Source organism: Didymosphaeria variabile (genome assembly GCF_027946475.1).
Source record: "Didymosphaeria variabile strain IMI 356815 chromosome Unknown scaffold_5, whole genome shotgun sequence".
NCBI lineage: Eukaryota > Fungi > Ascomycota > Dothideomycetes > Pleosporales > Didymosphaeriaceae > Didymosphaeria > Didymosphaeria variabile.
This window is the reverse complement of record NW_026611624.1, coordinates 2,508,521-2,528,795: the sequence shown is the minus strand read 5'-3', so window position 1 is coordinate 2,528,795 and position 20,275 is coordinate 2,508,521. Positions and strand designations below refer to the sequence as shown.

The following is a 20,275-nucleotide window of genomic DNA, read 5'->3' as shown; positions in this document are numbered from 1 at the left end:
AGAATCTATCAAAATTTCAACCTGCACCAGTCGAATACATATCCAAGACCCCAACAACACCGTAGCAAATCCGCCGTACGCCAGCCCCGTCCGCACGCGCTAGGATGGCGAACCCGGAGGACGCGGCGACTGTCCTGGAGCAGTTCATTCACGATGGTAGGCAGACTTTTCATGTGACCTTTGCGCATGCTGATGATGCAAACACACAGTCGCGAATTTGCCTGCGGAAATAACACATTTATTTGAAGAAGTGCAGGCGAAAGACGAGCTTATTCAAGAAGCGCGACGTACTATTGCGAGTCGCGACAACAGCCTTCAGAAGTTCATCAAGCTCAACGGCAGCCTGGTGCAGAACCCGAAGGAGGAACCGTATTCAAAGCTTATATTAGAACAATATGAGCGCTCACAGATCTTGCAAGAAGAGAAGATCGGGCTCGTTGAGAAAGCCGCGGCTCTGGTACGTGTCTTCGTCACATATCATCCCTACACGCTCACATTTTGCAGCTGGATCGACATGTCAAGCGGCTAGACATCAAGTTGAAGAACCTGCAGGATGACGGTTCTATTTCCACAGATCCCCAATTGCCCTCGTTACTCCGGGAGTCCTCTGGAAACATGGTACCCCCTTCCTCGTCGAGCACGACCGGCGCGAACACGCCGCTTCAGGCTGTGTCCGGCAACCAAGGCCCTGGTGGTGCAAACCTAGCAAATGCAGCCATCGCCCGAATTGCAAATGCCACGAGTCTCACTTCCAGGATAACCCCCAATTTACAGAACATGACGCAGCAGGCGTTACTAAATCAACAGAGACTCACAAATCAGCAAAGCGCTGCCCAGGCAACAGCGCGACAAGAACGGGAGATGTCTGCCGGCAGTGATAGTAAACGTCGTCGACCAAACTTAAGCACAGGGCCGCTGCCAGGGCCGCCATCGTCGCTGGGGAGAGCATCGTCGATGGGACCAGGAACGCCCAAGCCTGCAACGCCAGGCTCTCGCGCGGGCAGCGTAGGGCCAAGCAGATCTCACCAGAAGCACCCGCTTATGGTCAAGAAGGCGAAACCACAGCAACCACTGCGCAAAGCCGCGCTTACGGCCAAGTCAGGGAGCAACAAGAAGCGCCGCAAGGGCGGGTCACGAGCGTCGCCATCCACGACAGCCGACGACGAGAGCGTGGCCAGCGAAGCAGGCACTGAAGACGAGGAGATGTCTGGTATGGGAAACGGCGAAGGGGATGACGAAGAAGACGAGACAGACAACAGGAAGTACTGCACATGCCAGCGCGTTAGCTTTGGCGACATGGTGGCGTGCGACAACGACAATTGCAAGCATCAGTGGTTCCACTGGGAATGTGTAGGTATCAAAGAGGAACCGGTAGGGGACTGGCTGTGTCCGGAGTGTTCAAAGCTGCCGCCCACCAAAATCAAGCGGGCACCTCGGTCGTGAGCACGTCTCGGTTCGAACGATTAACGGCGGGGTGAGCAGCATACATAATCGATAGGGGAGATACCCGTATCGGCGTATCTGGAGTAGCGCACGGGCGTACATTGTAGCTGCAGGCTACGGAAGGGGCGCAACTGACAACTCGTGGGCGTTGAGGTAGGACTGGCTGGGGTTCACGATACCATGTTATACATCCTTCTGTAATAAGATTGCAGCAATCTGCATAAGAGCGAATTTCCACCTTTGCCGGGGCAATGACGAAGCGCGGCCACCGGTCTCGACTGCGGCCGCCCAGCAAGGCCCGCAATTTCCAGGGTGGGTGCGTGGAGGATTGCGGTGTACTGTAGGTGGACGGCTCACCAAGGTCTACGGCATGCACATTGTCGAGGCGAGCTGTCAGGTACCACGACACGCGCATACGAGTGAGACATGGTCGCAACGTGTGTTCGCAGCACAACCTCATCTAGCGTGCAGCATCGTGAGGCTGCGATCTGCATGGACTTTGGGACGGCGGGAGCGGTCGCGCGGTGCGCCGTTCGGGCCCTGTCCAACCAGGTCTCTTAGCGCTGCCAACGAGATCAACCCGCACGGCCAAGCGTCGTCTGTGAAAGGGGCATACCGACATTTTGAGGTCCCAGTGCCTTTTATCTCGTCACTGCCGCTGCTCCTCCAAGTTCGCTGCAGGAGGCTCCGTGAAGCGCGACGAGAGTGCCCCGTGCTGTTGCTCCCTTCTTTGTTGTTGTTGTCCTCGTCCTTACGCCCCATCGCAGCTGCCGCATCCGCTCCTTTGACCGTTTCGACACACTTTCGCCTGCGTTTCACGATCGCTCTACAGCCAGCCACGAACGCCCCTCGCATGGCCCACTGAAGAGCTGACTACGGACTCCGACACACACTACAACGCGCCCTGCGGCCACGACTGCGGCCAAGCTAAACACGTCAGCACCCCACGATGAACGGGCGCAATGGCACCCTCTCGCCTGTCTCGACCGACAGCACCGAATGGTCGCCCATCGGCCGCTACCAGAGCCTCGACAACCCATATTCGCCCTCACTGCCCCCTTCCAGAAACGGCGTGACCCCGCCTGCCAGCGTCCACAGCAACCTCGATGGGCGCATGTCTGGTGGCATGGCCCGCAACGGCAACCCCTCGCCACCAAGCTCAGTGGGGCGCTCGAGTGATGGCACCGGCCTGTACGCCCAGAGCGTGAGCGACCGAGGCATGAACGACCGCAAGATGATGGCGCTGGAGGATACGCTGGCCGAGCACTACCGCGTGTTGAAGGCCTACCTGGGCCCCTACCTGAATGACGAGAAAGGCAACCCGCGCCCGAGCAGAGCGAAAGACAAGCTCACGCGGCTTTCAACGGTCCAGTTCCAGGAACTTAGTACCGACGTATACGATGAGTCGATCCGCCGCGAGCTCGACCGCAAGCGCGGTGGGCCAGGTGCTCCAGGCAACGAGACCCCCAAGCACCTCCTGCCCAAGAATAACTTCCACCCGAAGCGCAACCAGGCGAGACAGAAGCTGTCCACACTGCCGCTCGAGCGCTTCCGCCAGCTCGCCACCGACGTATTCTATGAGCTTGAGAGGAGGTCGCCGCGTTTTACGGGGGGAGACATTCCAAGAGCAGGTAGTCCAGCTGGTAGCATGGCTAGCAGGACCAGCAGAGGAGCGCCTAGCCGCGTAGGCACACCCAACAGCATGGGCGGAGGTCCGCGTGGTGGGCGTCCTCCCCCCGGTGGATATCGCGGTCCTCCGCCGCCAGGTATGATGAATGGGCCACCTGGTGCGCTACGTCCAGGCTCGCAGCCAAACGACTTGGGTAGACCGCTCCCAAAGACCTTTCAGCAGAACACGATTGTACCTAACAAGGGCACGATGGTAGAGGACGAAGACGACAGCGGCGCGGATGACGATGATGCTTTCAACTTGGAGGGCGCTGCAGCTCGACGACAGACTAACAAGAGCGCGAAGAGTATGGGTGAGGCCCAGGAGAAGATGATCTCGGATCTGGAAAATCAATTGTCAGAAATGCAGGGCAAGGTCGGCTCGCTGGAAGGGTCATTACGTGAAAAGGATGCAGAACTACAGAAGGCAAAGGAAGCAGACAGTATGCGCGACAGTAACACAGCTTCAGAGCGTGCTGAATGGGACGATCTGCGTTACTCTTTGGAAGAGAAGGTTGAAAAAGCCGAGAACTTGAATACTTCGCTTCGTTCGGAAATCGACCGGTTACGGAACGAAAACGCAGATACGGAGCGCAGCCTGCGCGCTCAAATTGCGGACCTGGAAGCAAACCCGCCTCAGAAGGCGTACGACAGTGACAATGATGAATGGAGACTACGATGTGAGGATTTGGAGCGTGAACTCAGCGAACAGCAACAAGTATCAGAGGAGGTCCGCCGGGATGCGCAGATGTTCCTACAGGAAATGCGGGAATTGTCATCCCGAAGTGATGCAGCTGTGGAGAAAGAAGAGCGTCTTGCTGGTCAGGTATCATCGCTAGAGGCCGAAGTCAAAGAGTGGAAATCCCGCTACGCTCGCGCTAAGACGCAGCTCCGCAGTTTGAAAGCGTCGTCTATCGGCCTGGCGTCCCTCGCATCCCCAGACATTAGCAACTACGCGCGCGATGCTACTTTCAGCACACCAGATGGCGCTGTCAAAGATGTACACGTCACAAACTTCCAACTCAGCATAGACGAGCTGCTCCAGGTTGCACGTAGGGCTGATCCGGAGCAGGTGCTCGAGAGCATGAGGCATGTGGTGAAGTGTGTGCGAGCCATCACCGGCGACATTGACAACACCTCCCTTTCGCAGCTCGCGTCCCCAACCAGTAGCGTGGCTGGGGATCTCGCGAACCCTGAAAAGAAACTCAAGTCGCGTGTGAGCGCCACTGCAAACAATCTTATTACTGCAAGCAAGAACCACGCATCATCTGGGGGCCTTTCACCCGTTAGCTTATTGGATGCTGCCGCTAGCCACCTTTCCACTGCCGTTGTCGAATTAGTCAAGCATGTCAAGGTTCGACCAACACCCGAGGACGAATTCGACAATGACGAGGAAGATGATATGCCGATGCCTCTAAAGCCGAATGGTTCATCTACCGTCAACACGTATAACCCCAATACCGCCAACGGTAACCCTGTGGGACTTGGACTCGGCCACCAGCGCCAACGTAGTAAAGGCGGGAGCAGCGAGTCTACCAGATACAGTGCATACAGTTCTCCATACAGCGGTTATGACGACCGGCAAAGTTATGGGGCGAACGGATTGGGTTACGAGAGGGATCAAGGCATGACCGAGTTTAAGGTATACTAACCTGCCCCAACGCGCAAAGCTGGCAAAACGATTCTTACAGGGTCGTAGAATTACCTCGAAGACCAGACCGCTCTTCTTGTCCAAAGCATTCAGCCTTTGGTCAATCTAATACGTTCTAATGCCGTGTCGACGCCCGCCGATGAACAGAAGATCGACGACTACATTCAAGACATCTCGCGTGCAGTTCAAGACACGGGCATTCGCAGCTATGACGCCGTGAAGGAGCTCTCCAGTCCTGCGTTGAAGAAGCACGCCATCCCCGTCGTAGAGGTGCTTGAAGACTGCAGACAGGATATGCTAGCCATGGACATCGGTGAGGGCGGACGGGAGAGGATACCGCCGCTAGCTTTCAAGACTGCCCGCGCCCTGAAGGTACGTCAATCCCAAAGTCCTGCAGTCTCACATACTAATCTCGTTGTAGGAGCTTGTACTTCGCGTTGATCGCATCGAAACCGGCGAACTGACTGTCGACCAAACGCTCAAGAGCGACTTTTGAATGCTGCGCTCGAATGCGCACCCCTTCAGTACAAGCATCTTTCTTGCTTGATCTTTCTGGCTCTGTCCGTAGCACTCATTCTCCTTTGTCCCTCACGTACGTCTTTTGAGATTGTCACGGCGTTTGGACAACATAATCCGCATCGTTGTCGATTGGATACCAAGACAGACGTTAATACGTTACTATTTGACGCTGTTATGCACTGTACCGCTACTTATTTTTAGTGTTTTGTACGGTATTTTGATTTTCTTTGATTCTGCGTTGGATGCAAACGCGATTGAGTATCGAATCTCGTTGGATTCTATGTTTTATACCATGTTTGGGCAGTTGATAGAGTCGTCGGAAGATTGGCCATGGAGGAATCTTGAATTGAGCGAGGCGATGAATACTTGAAGAGAGGGGCGGCCTGATAGTGGCATCGATGGCAAGTGTAGGAGCAGTGAGGAGCAATACATTACCATCGAAATGCTACGGTGCATGTTGCGCTATCTAAGGTGCATTGGTTTGGGTGACATAGTCCTTGCCCCTTATTATATCAAGCATGGTGTTGGAGACAATGTCTCAGCGACTGCGGCTGATAGTTACATCTCAACGCGATGCTCTGAGGTGACGCCTTCTGGCTTGATTTACTTGTACTATTACTCTGCAATCCATAGCACATCGGCCGGTAATTCTAATGCTTCGATCAAACCCCTGACGAGAGGCCAAGTTGAACGCCTAGACAAACATCGCAAGACTGCGCTCGTTGAATCCGTCGCACCTTCCGTTTACCACGCCAGCTGCGACTACTGACGTCACACAACAGTAGTCACACGCGCGTTTCACCAGCCACAAACCAAGGCGCACCACCCAACGCTACCATACGCCCCACTTCAATCCCGCATTACTGCACGTCAAAATCAATTCCACATCCTCTCTACTAATCTCTTATAAAGTCAAAGAGAAGGTTTGTTAGGTTTGTACTTCAGGAGTTAGAATTGCGATTGATCAAGATGGCATACCCAGGCCAAGTTCCTGGCCAGCAAAGCGCGTACAACGATCACATCCTGACCATCACGGATCGAACATGTCCAGATCCATATGTCATCTGGGACAAGGGCACGTTCTACATGACATTCACGGTGGGCGACCGAATCGAAATCTGGGCTGCTGATTCTCTCTTCAATTTCGAGAAGCACGCGCGGAAAGAATGCGTCTGGCGACCACCCCACGGCAAAGAATACTCGGGCGACCTCTGGGCGCCAGAATTGCACTCCCTCCATGGCCGCTGGTACGTCTACTTCGCAGCCGACGACCCAAAGCATGGCAACAAATCCCACCGCATGTTCGTGGTTGCTGGACCGCCTGCGGAGCACGACCCGATGGACTCGTCGAAGTGGGAGTTTGCGGGGCGATTGGAGGGTATGCCAAAGGACCAGTGGGCCATTGACGGCACGGTGATCTCGCTGCATGGGGGACTGTGCTTCGTGTATTCGGGGTGGCCGCTAGGTACAGGGGGCGATGAGAGCAAGCAGGAGATCTACATAATTGAGATGGTAAGTCCGACGCAGTGTCAGGGACACCCGGTGCGGATCAGCACGCCGGACAATCCGTGGGAGTATTCTGGTAGAAGCGGTATCAACGAAGGTCCGCAGTTCTTGTGCAGCCCGGATGGCAGGTGGGCGGGTGTTGTGTATTCGTGTGCGGGAAGCTGGTAGGTTTTCCCTTTGCCAATCTCGACCGCAACGTCTGTGTAGAGATTGAATTGACATGAGATGACAGGACCCACGAATACAAAATGAACATCCTCCACTTCACCGGCGGACACCCGCTCTCCCCACAATCCTGGCAAAAATCTCCTTTCCCACTCATCCAAGCTGCCCGCGACGATACACCTCCTTATGGCCCTGGCCACGGCAATTTCGTCTCCGTGAATGGCCCCACCGGTTCAGAAGTCTGGGGTGTTTTCCATGCCACGGATGCCAAAACGGGGTGGGATGGCAGGAAAGCGAGGATTATGCGCGTAGGATGGGGGACGCAGGGTCCATTCATGGGGAATGGGTACTGTGGAAGATGCTGCAGCGATGTGAATCATTTCCTGCATGGTTGTGATGGCGGGGCATGCGGGGGGAAGGGACATTGTGGTGGGCAAGGTGGGTTGACGGAACCTGGGAGCGGATTTGGAAGGGAGGAGGATTTGAAGAGGGAGGCGAAAGAGTTGCTTGGGAAGGGGAAAAAGGTATTTGGAAAGATTTTCAAGTGAAGAGGTGAGGGTGTAAAGGGGGTGTAAAATCGGTGCTTCGAGTAGAATGGGATGCATTCAAAAGGACTATAGTGTGAACACATTATTTGAGAAATACATGCGCTGGAGTTACTGGCCAGATGCCAAGGAGCAATAACGCGGTAATCCCAGAACGACATAAGCACGAATTGGTGGATCATCGTAATGTTGCGACACTGGCCATACATACGCACCCGCATGTCCCTAGTAGTCACTCGAGCTTCTTGGTACAATCGATGTGACGCTACCAGTCAAGGGGTATGTAACAACCACGGACTTGTCCTAAACGCCCATTTTCGTGCTTTCATCTTGTGCTACAGAACCCCAAGTAACACCGTTTAATCCGGCTCGAAAGAGCTCGCAGGAGTGTAGCCAGCTTGTACGCACTGGAGCTGAGCAAGAGGTCTTTTCTGAAGTAACCCCACAACAGGGGTAGCAGGGCGATTGGCCGAAGTGCCTATTGATCTTCCGCATGACGGTGAATGACAGGAATAGATACGAATTTATCGAGAATGGCTCGTTTGCGTGCCTACTCGCCTGACTCAAAGTTTTCACTACAATATCATCCTGGGAGTGTCTGCCAGCGGATAGATCATTGTCGTGGCGTGAACACTAGCTGTAACGGCGGAACAACGGTCGAGAAGGTCTCCAGCTCTAGCGTATCAAACGCAACACCGTCCTCGCCCGGGGCAAACGCCACATCGAACTCCATCACTAACTTAGATAACGCGGTTCTCATGCTGATATATGCCACTATTTTCCCAGCACACAAATGCGGACCCATGCAAAACGCAAAGAAAGGTGCATCGTCAGTGCCCATTTCTTTCCTGCGCTCATTCCATCGCTCAGGAACAAACTCTTCAGCTTGTGGCCAGTAACGCGGATCTTTCTGTATAGCTTGCATTGGCACCATGACGGTCGTCCGTGGCGGAATGTAGATGTCGCTGTCAATGCGGAGGCCTTTCTCAGAAGTCTCACGTTGGACTCCCAGCATAATCGGCGGCTTGAGGCGGAGCGTCTCGTTTATGAAGTCGTCGAGGTAGGATACTTCTTTGACTTTGGCGTAGGACCAATCTGATACTCCACCAGGCATGGACTTCAAGAGCTCTTCGCGTAGCTTGTGCTGCTTCTCGGGATACTTGGCCAGAAAGAAAAGTTCGTACGCTACGGTTGTGGCACTTGTCTCACTGCATGCCGTCAGCGTTCGCAACAGAGGAGAATAGGTGATAAGCGGCGCACTAACCTTCCGGCAATGATCATGAAGCGGACATCGTCCTCAAGAGCTTTACGAGTTGGTGGCGCAGTGTTATCGCCCTCGTTCGTGGCTTTTAGGAGCCAAGAGAGGATGTCCTGTGGCATATTCTCGCTGTCGTATGTCTGCTCTCGTCAGTTTCGTACATCATCAGGTCAGGGTGAACCACATGAAGCCTTTTACTTGCCTTCTCTTTCTCTTTCAGTTGGTCTGCACAGAAACCAAAGAATTTTGCAAAACCAGATGTCGCACCCGGCAGGCAAGCGGCAAGGACAAGCGACCATGGCGCGTTCCCCAAAACTCCGATCAAGTCCATCGTGTCATGAATGCCTTTGATTGCGGGGTGTTCAGTTCCGCTGTTCATTTGGTCGAAGTCTTTTTGGAATGCCACCGCACCCATAACATCAAAGGAGTAGAACATTGCCCATTCTGTGCTGTTGACAGGTTGGCCACCCCTTTTGTGAATGTTCTGGACCAAGGTGTCTGCCTGGGCAGTGATGCGTGGTTCGTAAGAGAGACAGGCTCCAGCTGTCAGCGCTCAAATGAAAAGTCTAAGTCAAACACAAGCATACCTTTTTGCGAAAATCCGCGATCCCAAGCCCTCCGCCTCAGTCTATGAGCACTTCGATTCCTTTCCATGTGTAGCGACACATAATTCATGTCGGTGCCAGCTTGTGCGTACCAAGTGCTCTTGCGACAATCTGTTGTGGGTCCATACAGAAGAGGAACGGCAGACTTGCGCAAAATGCTGAGCTCTCGTGGTCCGACCCGAACGACGTCGCCATACTGCTTATGCAGCGCTTCTCTATCGCGATGAAGTTGTGTAAACTTTGCAGAGCGATATACGGCGTGGAATTTGGTCAACCTGGCAGCAAATGGACCAGGGAATCTTCGTAGTCGGTGGAAGAATAATCGATACACTGCAATGCTGAGCAATAGGCCCGTGTTGAAGCATGTCGCTATTAGACTCGTCCGCGCTAGTGCTCCGAGAAAGCTCAGTCCCCCTGCAGTCGCGAAACCGGCAAGAACGAGACCGAAGGACGCGCATGCAACCCCGACGAATGGGAGCATTATCTCTTCGAACTCAGCATGGCGGATGGGCACTGCAACGTGAAACAGAATACCCAACACCAAGGTAGCCATGCCTGTTTGTGCTGGGTCTGCGTGTGCCGCGCCTTGCAGCACAGTCGAAATTGACGACATAGCCGCGCCGCTAGAAAAGGCGATAAGAGAATGCTGCTACAAGTACTGCGTAATGTGAAGAGGAGCGCTCGAAGGATGGACCAGAGGGTCGGAAAAGGCGCACATATAGTTCTTTCCACTCGAAAGACAATCCCCCTGTCTATCATGCCAGTCTTTCCATTATCGTGTCATCAATAGCGATTCGGCTTGCTAGAGGACAAGTCCATGCATGAGTATGCAGCTAGTTCGATCCCTTGAGAGAGGAGCGTACGCGGTTGCAGCGGTAAGTAATCGCAGTGGGTCCATTTTTGTTAGATTTCTAAAGCTCCCTAGCTAAGGCTGCTAGCACCTCTTACGAACGTAAAATCTATTTCTTATAGTAAGGCCTTACTACTCAATATTCAAAGGAACTTCGATTCCTACCTTCTAAATTTACGTTATCCATACTCCAGAGAACCCACTGTGACTACTTATCGCTGCAACCATAGTACAGTTTCATCAACCCTGATCGATCCTGCCAATCGGGTCTTTCCCACTCAACAGTCCCCCACACCCCCAACCCGGGGCTCGGAGGCCTAGCGGTTCTGCGTACGAAGGGTCTCCAGGTTGGCAGTGACTAATTCTCATACAATTTTCGTCGTTGCAAACCCTCCAACCCTCCCGCCTTATTTAACCCAACGCTAGGGCGGCGAACCAGGCGGGGACTGAAGGCTACCGACCTTTACACGAGTTGAGAAAACAATTCCACTGATCACCTTGGAAAATGCAGGTAGAAAGACTGGTCACCTCTCAAGTTGCACCATGCACACCTCAACGGTTTGATAAGGCCTGTTCACAATTCGGACCGCTCCTTCATTATGGGAGACGGAAAATGGCGATCGACAAACGCAGAGCCCTTTCAATAAATATGTTACAGGGGTTCTCCAAACCTGAGGAGAATATGGGAAATAGGTCAGCGGAAGCAGCAGCGGCTGGGGAAGCGGCAAGCGACCCGGCCGGTCAACCTTGTCAAACTATCTGGATGCGGAAAGGTCGCCTAGACGAGGTAGCGACAACGTGCCACACTGTGCTTTCGCGCGTTATACTCATACGCCATACCGCCCAACGATGACTAGTACTTGTGCAAGGCACAGCGTATCGTCCATGACAAAACATTTGAGTGGTCTTTTACAGGAGCGCTGTTCCCTGCGTGCGTGCGTGCGTGTGAAAGATGAAAGCTACGCCTCATGCACCGCTTCTTGGACAGGTTTGCCGACGCAGATCTTTAAGAACTCAGCTCACAAGACGAGTCACATCGAAACCCCTCTACTGCTTGATAGAGCAGGATCGGCAACCGTTCGCATGCTTCGCACAATAAGACTTTCTTTTCATATGAACTTGCTGGCACACGACCAGCGATTCCTCAAATTTTCAAAAAGGTCTCCTTACCACAACCGTAAGAGACAACAACAGCAATCATGGTGTACGCCATGCAGTTAGCGGCCTACCTTACTACGTGGATTGCCTACCCTATAGGAATCTCGTCATGCTTTATTCGGCTTTATTGTCGCTTCTTTGTAACGCAAAACTGGGGCCTGGACGACTGGTTCGCAGTGGCGTCTATGGTATGTAGTAGTTCCACACAGATGACCTCTTCACAAACTAATGGTGGCACAGTTAGCCATTGTCGGACAATTGGCTCAATGGCAGCTACTGCTCAATTTGGGCTGCGCCGGGTAGGTTACTACCGTTCCATTCGCTGATCGACACGTACTGATTTAAAACTTCTAGGCCTGAACCAAATCCATGCAACTATATGGACCCAGGAGGGAAACTATTACTGGTATGTCTAGGCTCGATCTCTTTCCCAATAAGTCCTTACTGACGCAGCCATTTTCCAGCTTCTTTTCATCCAGGAGATCTTTTACTATGTTGTTCACTGGTTGATCAAGGCGTCGTTCCTCGTCTTTTACCTGCGCCTTTCGCCTGAAGTGGGTTTTCGTAGGCTGATATGGATCGGTCTGGCAGCGAACACAATAATGCTCATTTTCAACGAGCTCATCTCCATCCTGCAATGCAACCCGGTCATTGCCGTCCTGAAGCCATTTGAGCATCCCGAGGCCAAGTGCCTAGAGAGACTCGTTGTCTTCTTCGTTCCAGCCAGCCTGGTAGGTTTATAAGCACCTCAACTTCATCCGACTCTTTCGCTGATTCAGACCCTCAGAACATCCTCCTTGACATCTACATCCTTGTGCTACCCATTCGCGTAGTCTGGGCACTTCAAATGCCACTTCGTCGCAAGATCGCGGTCCTCTCCGTCTTCACCTTTGGCACATCTGCCCTGTTCGTCGGCCTCGTTCGCTTCCACTCACTTATCTCGCTGAATGAGTTTACGAATACTGCTTACGGGGTCGGAGAAATGTTGATTGTCGCGGCACTTGAATTCAATCTCGCCGTCGTCGCCTTGAATTTACCAGCCATGAAATGTCTTTACCTCAAGATGATGGGCCGGGACACTATGGGTGGCAGCTCGGGACCCAGTAACACCCCAGACGGAAAGAAGGGAGTGTATGGGTTGAGCAGTCTAGGACGCAAGGCACAGAAGCAGAAGCTCAATGATCTGGGAACTATCACAAGATTGGAGCAGAATGTCCCAGGAACGGAGAGCGAGGAAGAATTGTGGCAAAAGGGCCTCAGTGGAAAGAAAAATGATGACGCTGGGATCATGGTAACGAAAGATGTAACACAGGAGAGCTCGGAGTCCGTTGAAGAGTACACGATTGCTGAGAACGCGCGGAAGTCTCTAGTGTGGGGTCCCGAACGGTAAAGGTTGGTATGCACCCGTCTTTAGGCTATCAAGGAACACTTTCCGTATCATTTGTCCTATCTCAATTTGGATCAAGAGGACCTACGCTGCGAGAAAGTCATGGAAATCGAAGCAGCAAAACGCTGCGCATAGTCAACCTCCACATCAGCGAGCACCCGCTCCGATCGACAATCCGTCCCAGAATCGGGGAAACGGCAAGCTACAATGCTCTCATGAGCACTCTTCCGCGGAGGCTACAAGGGGCGTATGATGGTGAGATTCGGGCTGGTCCTGGGACTAATATTTGCTGTGTTGAGCTTGGACATCCAGATGCGCCGCATGGGCAAGGCTTATGGATCTTTACTCAGCTTTGCGAACGACGACGAGATGAGCAAGCCGTAATGGCGATGCGAAACTTGATTGAAGAAACACCTTGGGTATGGAGTTAGTACGACCCATTATCGTGGTAGAATTATACGAAGAGTCGAACAGTACAGTAGTAGGTACTCCGAAAGCACCAGAAACTAACTAAAATTTATCGATGCGATTACAAACGACTCATGAAACCATCGCGATTGATCTTTGCCAGGTACTCTTTGCCGATCTCATCTACTTTCGTCACGCCGGCAAGCCCCATGCACAACCTGATCTCGTCATTTATCAGTTTTAAGCACAACTCCACACCCTCTTGACCGTTGTAGGCCAGTCCCCACAGCACCGGTCGTCCAATCCAGACAAAGTCTGCACCAAGGGCTAGCGCCTTGAAGACATCCGTACCGTGACGGATGCCACCATCGACGTGTACTGGCATCTTACGATCCATTGAGCGAACAGCCTCCACGACTTCTGGAAGCATGTCGATCGTAGCCAGTGCGCCATTCAGCTGCCTGCCTCCGTGGTTAGAGACAATGATGCCATCGACACCATGATGGCAGGCGAGAATGGCGTCTTCGCCAGTGGCGATGCCTTTCACCCACACTTCCATTTCCGGGTGACACTGCTGCTTGAGCCAGTCGATATCACGCTCCCAGTCCAGTGTTGGGTTAGGAGCGTGCGAGTGGAAGGTGATGCGGCCGGTTGGTGAGACCCACTGGGAGCCGTCATGATGGCCTGCTTGGCTGGCTTCCTGCTCTTGCTTCCGCTTACGGGCTATGTTTGCTTTTGCTTCCTTCTCCGACTCAGTACCCTCCCGGTTGAAGTTAGCCGACTTCAAATGTCTCGGTAGACTAAACTGATTTTTGATCTCAAGATTCCTGCGCCCAAGCATTGGCGTATCAACGGTCAAAGCCACAGCCTTATACCCCGCCTTCTTCGCCCTCGCAATCAAATCCTTACTCTCCTCCCTATCCTCAAAAAGATACAACTGCAATAACCCCGGATGCTCCTCCCCCAACGCACCCTTCACATCCTCCAAACTCGTCGTACTAAAACTGCTCAATCCCATAACAACACCCTCCTTCTTACACGCGCGCGCAGTTGCTAGCTCTCCATCCTGATGCGCAAGACGTTGCATAGCTGTTGGAGCGACTCCTAGTGGAATGCTGTTTTTGAACCCGAAGATTTCGACACTGGTGTCGATAAAAGAGACATCTCGCAAGACGCGTGGCCGGATGCGGTACTTTTGGTACGCGGATTTGTTTTCAGCTAATGTGGTACCGGAGTCTGCGCCTTCGTTGTAGTAGTCGCGTGTTTGCTTGTCCATGCGCTCGGCGGCGAGCTTTTCTAGTTGGTCGATGGTGAGGCATTGGAGGTCGTGGGGCTGGACTTTAGACATTGTAACGATATAAGATTATGATAGATAATGTTTGCTAGGTATTCCGCAATGATGATGAAAGACAAGGCAATTCTATCAGATAAGGGAGCGCTCACGATATATCCATTACGAGCATCATCGACTTGGCGATCCAGACCGAGAATCGGCTACCTCAGGCAAGGCGTTTAGATCCGCGATCCGCTCCGCGATCCGCTCGTTACGCGCTTGTGCGGGTTAACGGAATAATGGGAAATACACCCATCACGGGTAGCAAGCTTCCATCATACTAAGCTCCATCATTGCCTTCGAGCGTCGAAGTGAATTCCATACATGCGATTTTCGGGTTGTAGGATGATGGACCACCTGAGATGAAGCTCACGTGATATGACGACTACCTAGGTAATACTGACACACGGCCGTGCTCAGTCACGTCATCGGCACTTCGCTCTACATTTGTTTCTTCTCTTCCCGTTCCACTTAAGTCATCCTGCGACACCGTCGACATGCATTCTGGCCGCCAAAGAATGTAAATATCTAAGCACGGTGCAGTGTTCCTTACCGCCGCTCGGTTATGTGGAGTTCACCCAGGACCCTAGCGGGGTAGATTGATCTACGTACCCATGAGCTAACGTTGACTACTGCATAACAGGTAGCTGTAAACACAGCAGACTGAAGTGATCTGTTATATCTGCAAGCTTACCTCTTTCTACTGACTGCTACGCTCTCCCTAGCCCACAGGATTTTCGTTTTCCGCGCACCATTACTTCCCGCTCAACATGTCCACCGCAGCCCAAGCCCTCCGCGAAAAGCAAGCGCCCATCAAGGCCAATTACCGTAGCGACCCCTCCTCCGCCTTCGTAACGCTCAAGTCCACCGGCAACCTCGACTCCTCCTCGATAACATGCAAGCTCTCCACCGGTGCCGCAGTCAAAGAAGCCTCGCGCACAGCAGGCCTCCACCCCAAAGCCGGCGGCGATGACCCCAGCATATCCGGCGAGCTCTGCTCCGGCGACATGCTGCTAGACGCCCTGGTGGCTTGCGCAGGTGTGACACTTAAAGCTGTTGCGACGGCCCTCGGCATCCCAATCTTATCGGGCACTGTGACTGCGGAAGGCGATCTAGACTTTAGAGGCACGATGGGGGTGGAAAAGACAGCGCCCGTGGGGATCACGGGGATACGGATGGGATTCGATGTTGTTTTCGGGGAGAGGGAGGACAAGGGACATGTTACGGAGGATGAGGTGGCGTCGCTGGGGAAGTTGACGGAGAGGTATTGTGTGGTGTTGCAGACGTTAGTGAATAAGCCTGAGATTAGCGTGAGGGTGGTGGGGAGGGGTGGTGAAAAGGAAAGAGAGGGAGTGCAGAGGGAGTTGAGTTGGGGGCATAAGGCATAGGGCAACCTCTGATCTATATCCACAATTTCAAAGCTAGATCAACCCAGGGAAGCTCATCTCTGCGCTCGCCACATGGCTTGAAGCACAATCTCCCAACATCCCATGCTTTTCCTCCTTACGCCCCTCTCTAGAACCCTCCCACCGCTCATGGGCGGGATCCTTCTGCTCGATACTGGCAAGTGCGTCAGTCGCTTGATCCAGCATCTCTTCAATCCTTTCGATATCTTCCCACATGGCCATCAAAGTTGTCTTGACAGCTCGTGTCTGATCCAGCGCTGCGTACACGAGGTGATGCAGGGTGTCCTTGGAAGGACTGTAATTCAAATTGGGAAACGCGTTTTGAGATCTTGAGGTAGGCATATCGAATTCAAATTTGAGATGCTAGGAGGGAAGAATACTATCCTGCATGCCAGTGGCAGACAGCTTTTTATGTCAGAATGGTGAACCGCGTTTGCTGATCGGCCAGCACTTTTGACAGCAAAGGCATTGAGCAGGGTACGCTGGTGTCGATACTTAAACACATGTACTCTCATCACTAATCAAGTATTGGTGAGGCGAAGCACACATCGCAGATGTCCCTAAGTAATGGGTACGTTGTACTTGTTCTTTGCATGCTCTGATCATGATGTCTGTTTGGGTTTGCCACAGAAAGCCCCTGCCTATCTCAACCACTTCCACCACATTCTATGCCACCTCCCCCTCTCAAGAAGCAACTCCTAGACCCACTCAGTCGTCCTTCTTGCCCTTGTCTTTACGTCGATGCGTGGCCAGGTCCTCTGACACACTTTCTTCCTTTTCAACATATTCATCACTCCGTTGGAGTTTTTCTGCAGAATTTGTGAGTCTCGCCTGGTTTTCAGGCAGCTTGAAGCCGAGTCGCTTGTGCCCCAATCTCACCTTCGTTTCTGAGAGGTCTCCTGCTGGTGGGCCACGGGGTTCGCGCAACGGCTTCTGGGCCGTTTGAGCATGGAATATCGTCGCAGCAGGTCGGTTGTCCCCAGACACAGGAGCGTTGGAGGTGGGAGCGTGGGAGTCACCAGTGTTGAAGGCGCGTGCATGGGGAAATGAAGCGCTACCTGTTATTCCAGCGTCTTGTTTGTATGGCGGTACGTAAGCAATCTGCCCAGCAGTGTATTCGGTCACTCCTTTCGTCGCATTATTGTAGTCTGTCTCCGAGCGTCGGTCATTCAATTCAGTATCTTGCTCTCCCAAGGCCTGCGCTGTATAAAAGGAAGCTGGTCTTGTGCTGGAAGAACTGCCGGATGTGTGAGCTGGCGGTGCTCCAGGTTCACCAGACGGCTGATCTTGACACTCCACGGAATATTCCTGCTCGTCTGGTTTGATGGTATCGGGTTGTCTTGTGTCCGCCATCTTAAGTTTCCGCTGTAGCGGGTAAAATCATCTAGACAAAGCGTTGTACCTTGGAAGCGCGGTACATCACTTCTGATTTATTCTGGTTTCGTTACTTCATGAGTGTCTAAATAGATTTGTTATATGGTCATGCTCTTGTGTGTCACGCGGTGTGTCGATCTAGCAACTTCCCCTGTAATGCTTCGGACCAAGAGTTGCAAACAATCAGCAAATGTCTACAGCAAACTGCAACAATCTTTTAACTGAACTGTAGTCGTTTACCAAAGGAAAATTCAACGACATAATACATCACATGTAACGATCTTTAGCATTTGACATCTTGGTTGCCCTAGTGTCTGCTATGCTGACGCTTTGAAGTTCTCCCGTTAGTAATTCTCCTATTAATCAATCTTCAGCAATACGCGTGCAGCTTCCTGATCGTGAGGAGAGAGGATTTCTTGGAATTCTGCGGCAAGTACGCTTACCAGACCAGTGATTCTTTGGTGGCCTGATTCCCGAACGGCACTTGTTTGTATCGAAGGTTTATGTGAGGAGAGCACGTTGGGTCTTGGAACCCAGTCATAGATGGGAAAGCTACTAGATTGGAAGATGCTGTAAGATTTACTGAGTATGTAATGTAAGTGGTGATGAAGATTTTAACCCTCCATAACTTCTCAAATTTTGGTTATCAGCTACAGCATGAATGACTGCCCAACTCCTGAGAATAATAGTACTCTATAGAACGCATGAATAACTAAATTGAATGATGCTACATTATAACAAGATACACCTACAGCTCTAACAATCATCCTCGATTGCTATAATATTTATAGTGCGAATATGAATATAGTATGTCCAAACACCACCCGCCGCGAAGGCTCTGTTCAACCAGTGAAGGACTAATCGCAATATCGTAAACCAGCACTACCTCGTTTACGAAGAAAAGAGGCTGATTAGAAGTGAGGCGTGTTCAAGGCCATAGCCATGACCAGCCCTGAGATCAGACCAGCACAAGGAAGCGTAATGACCCAAGACGAAAAGATGAAGGCAACCTGCTTCCAGTTCACGGCACGGACGTCAAAGTTGCACAGTGCGACACCGATAGTGGCGCCTGTGAGACACTGAGTAGTTGAGACCGGCAGAGCGAGCCTGGACGCAAGAAGAACGGTGATAGCAGCGCCAAGTTCCATAGAGAAGCCTCGGGTGGGTGACACTTGGGTAATCTTGTTGCCGAGCGAGCGCATGACGTGGTAGCCGTAGACTGTAGTGACGAGTCAGCCTTGACACATGAAAGATGATTGGAAAAAGGGATTTCACATACTCCAGAAGCCCATACCGAGCAGCAGACCGGCGACAACAAGAATCCAGATAGGCGTATCAGCCTTGGAAGTAACCTCACCGCTTGTGTATGTGTTGTAGCTGGCTACCCAAGGACCGACAGCGTTTGCAACTACAATCTTGATATCAGTAGATGAAGCAACAATTCAAGGATTTTGACGTACCATCATTCGACCCGTGAGCAATAGACATCATCATTGCCGAAGCGACTTGAGCGTAGGTCCACAGATGTTCAGTACGGTTGTCGTACACGATAGCACGGGCATGAACGGCGCCGAGGTCTGCAGGAGACGTTAGCAATTTGAAGTGATGAAAGCCTCCTCCTTTCAAGACTTACTCTTCTGGGTCACGACGTCCCGACTGACACCTTGGAATAAAGCGAATTTAGCCCAGTTGGCCAGCTTCTTTGGAGAATAAATGGGTAGATGGCGCACAGGCTCCAGCCAACGCTCTTCCGGTTCAGGCTTCGCAGGGATGATATGTTCGGACAGCCTGTTTTGATTGGGGATAGACAAGCCTCCCTTTCTCTCAGAGGTACCATTGCTGTCACCGTCATCGGCTTTAATCGCAGTCGATATGCCCTCTCCGTTGTTCTCTGCACCCAAATTCTTGGGTTGATCGAGGTCATCCTTCATATGGGTTTTCTCGATATCCCCCGTGTTGGTCTCTATCGAGCTTTTCGCGTAGTAGTCCTTGACTGCCCGGTCGCCTTTTCCGGGAAAGTATATCGGGGTACTGTCGCGGTAGAGGAGAGGACCAAGTGGGATATGCCATACCCGGATGCGCGCGTCGTTCTTGACGAGACGACGGTGGAAATAGGGAATGAAGAAGACGTATGAGAAGGCCACGACTCCAAAAGCCACACCAAGGATGATACCGGCCACTTTTCCTGCGCCCATCTCTTCAAACGACTCTCCGTTAGGAAGCTCATCCATGATGAAGAGAGCTAGAACGCCTGCCGTGAATCCAAGATACCTAAATCGTGAGGATAGTGTTAGTGAGAGTTTGTTAAACCGCATGACTCGAGGACGAGGAATATACATGCTGGTACTATGGGAAATGCACACCAGTAATAACGTACCAAGGAATCAAACGCATGCCCCATTTGAATGGATCCTTCCTCTCTAGGACGAGGTACTTCAGTGTCAGGAAGAGGATAGACGAGAACCCGGCCGCGATGAGAGGAGCAATGGCCCAAGAGGCAGCGATCTGGCTCAGACTACCGCTTGCCCATGCCCATTTCAAGGGCGTTTGCGCCGCAATACCGGCACCTGCAAGAGCACCAACCACGGTTTGGGTCGTGCTATTACGCGAGTTAGCTAGATCGAACGTTGGCGCACTGGTTCCACATACCTCACGGGCATGCCGCAAAGTGTTGCGATCGTCAGGAAGGTCGCGCTGCCAACCTCTGCGCAGCCCATCACCAACATAAAGGTTGGAGGGTTCGGTTGGAACTTTGAGAGTCCAAAGACACCGCTCTTGATGGTTGAGGTTACTCGAGAACCCAAAGCTACCGCTCCGACGAATTCTGTGATACATGCCAAGATTCCCGCCTGCCACATCTTCAGCGTCCTGGCAGCGACGGACGTCGCGTAGGAATTAGCAACATCGTTTGCACCATTCGAAGCCGATGAAAAGATAAAGGCGATTGTGGTCAGCGCTAAGATCCAGTTGTATTTCTGGAGTGCTGGAGCCATGTTAGG

At 52.4% G+C, this 20,275-nt stretch overlaps 8 protein-coding genes across 8 annotated transcripts; 4 read left to right on the top strand and 4 right to left on the bottom strand.

The window, feature by feature from the left end:
• Nucleotides 1–2,392: 2,392 nt before the first annotated feature.
• SPA2 (component of the polarisome) lies at nucleotides 2,393–5,258 on the top strand (the record flags this gene model as incomplete). Its single annotated transcript, XM_056216070.1, has 3 exons — nucleotides 2,393–4,753; nucleotides 4,811–5,134; nucleotides 5,184–5,258. The coding sequence occupies 3 exons, from the start codon at nucleotides 2,393–2,395 to the stop codon at nucleotides 5,256–5,258; spliced, it is 2,760 nt and encodes a 919-aa protein (XP_056070317.1).
• Nucleotides 5,259–6,250: 992 nt separating this feature from the next.
• On the top strand, nucleotides 6,251–7,500 carry N0V89_007305 (uncharacterized protein; the record flags this gene model as incomplete). Its single annotated transcript, XM_056216069.1, has 2 exons — nucleotides 6,251–6,951; nucleotides 7,020–7,500. 2 exons carry the CDS (start codon nucleotides 6,251–6,253, stop codon nucleotides 7,498–7,500), a joined length of 1,182 nt encoding a protein of 393 aa, XP_056070316.1.
• Nucleotides 7,501–8,110: 610 nt separating this feature from the next.
• N0V89_007304 (uncharacterized protein) lies at nucleotides 8,111–8,877 on the bottom strand (the record flags this gene model as incomplete). The annotated part of the gene is made up of 2 exons (XM_056216068.1): nucleotides 8,111–8,705; nucleotides 8,762–8,877. 2 exons carry the CDS (start codon nucleotides 8,875–8,877, stop codon nucleotides 8,111–8,113), a joined length of 711 nt encoding a protein of 236 aa, XP_056070315.1.
• Nucleotides 8,878–11,409: 2,532 nt separating this feature from the next.
• Nucleotides 11,410–12,758, top strand: N0V89_007303 (uncharacterized protein; the record flags this gene model as incomplete). Its single annotated transcript, XM_056216067.1, has 5 exons — nucleotides 11,410–11,556; nucleotides 11,609–11,667; nucleotides 11,723–11,774; nucleotides 11,833–12,099; nucleotides 12,156–12,758. 5 exons carry the CDS (start codon nucleotides 11,410–11,412, stop codon nucleotides 12,756–12,758), a joined length of 1,128 nt encoding a protein of 375 aa, XP_056070314.1.
• Nucleotides 12,759–13,284: 526 nt separating this feature from the next.
• Nucleotides 13,285–14,511, bottom strand: N0V89_007302 (uncharacterized protein; the record flags this gene model as incomplete). Its single annotated transcript, XM_056216066.1, has 1 exon — nucleotides 13,285–14,511. The coding sequence occupies one exon, from the start codon at nucleotides 14,509–14,511 to the stop codon at nucleotides 13,285–13,287; it is 1,227 nt and encodes a 408-aa protein (XP_056070313.1).
• A 755-nt stretch (nucleotides 14,512–15,266) lies between these two features.
• N0V89_007301 (uncharacterized protein) lies at nucleotides 15,267–15,884 on the top strand (the record flags this gene model as incomplete). Its single annotated transcript, XM_056216065.1, has 1 exon — nucleotides 15,267–15,884. One exon carries the CDS (start codon nucleotides 15,267–15,269, stop codon nucleotides 15,882–15,884), a length of 618 nt encoding a protein of 205 aa, XP_056070312.1.
• A 726-nt stretch (nucleotides 15,885–16,610) lies between these two features.
• On the bottom strand, nucleotides 16,611–17,255 carry N0V89_007300 (uncharacterized protein; the record flags this gene model as incomplete). The annotated part of the gene is made up of 1 exon (XM_056216064.1): nucleotides 16,611–17,255. The coding sequence occupies one exon, from the start codon at nucleotides 17,253–17,255 to the stop codon at nucleotides 16,611–16,613; it is 645 nt and encodes a 214-aa protein (XP_056070311.1).
• Nucleotides 17,256–18,187: 932 nt separating this feature from the next.
• On the bottom strand, nucleotides 18,188–19,591 carry N0V89_007299 (uncharacterized protein; the record flags this gene model as incomplete). The annotated part of the gene is made up of 5 exons (XM_056216063.1): nucleotides 18,188–18,495; nucleotides 18,556–18,684; nucleotides 18,737–18,853; nucleotides 18,910–19,547; nucleotides 19,587–19,591. 5 exons carry the CDS (start codon nucleotides 19,589–19,591, stop codon nucleotides 18,188–18,190), a joined length of 1,197 nt encoding a protein of 398 aa, XP_056070310.1.
• Nucleotides 19,592–20,275: the final 684 nt, after the last annotated feature.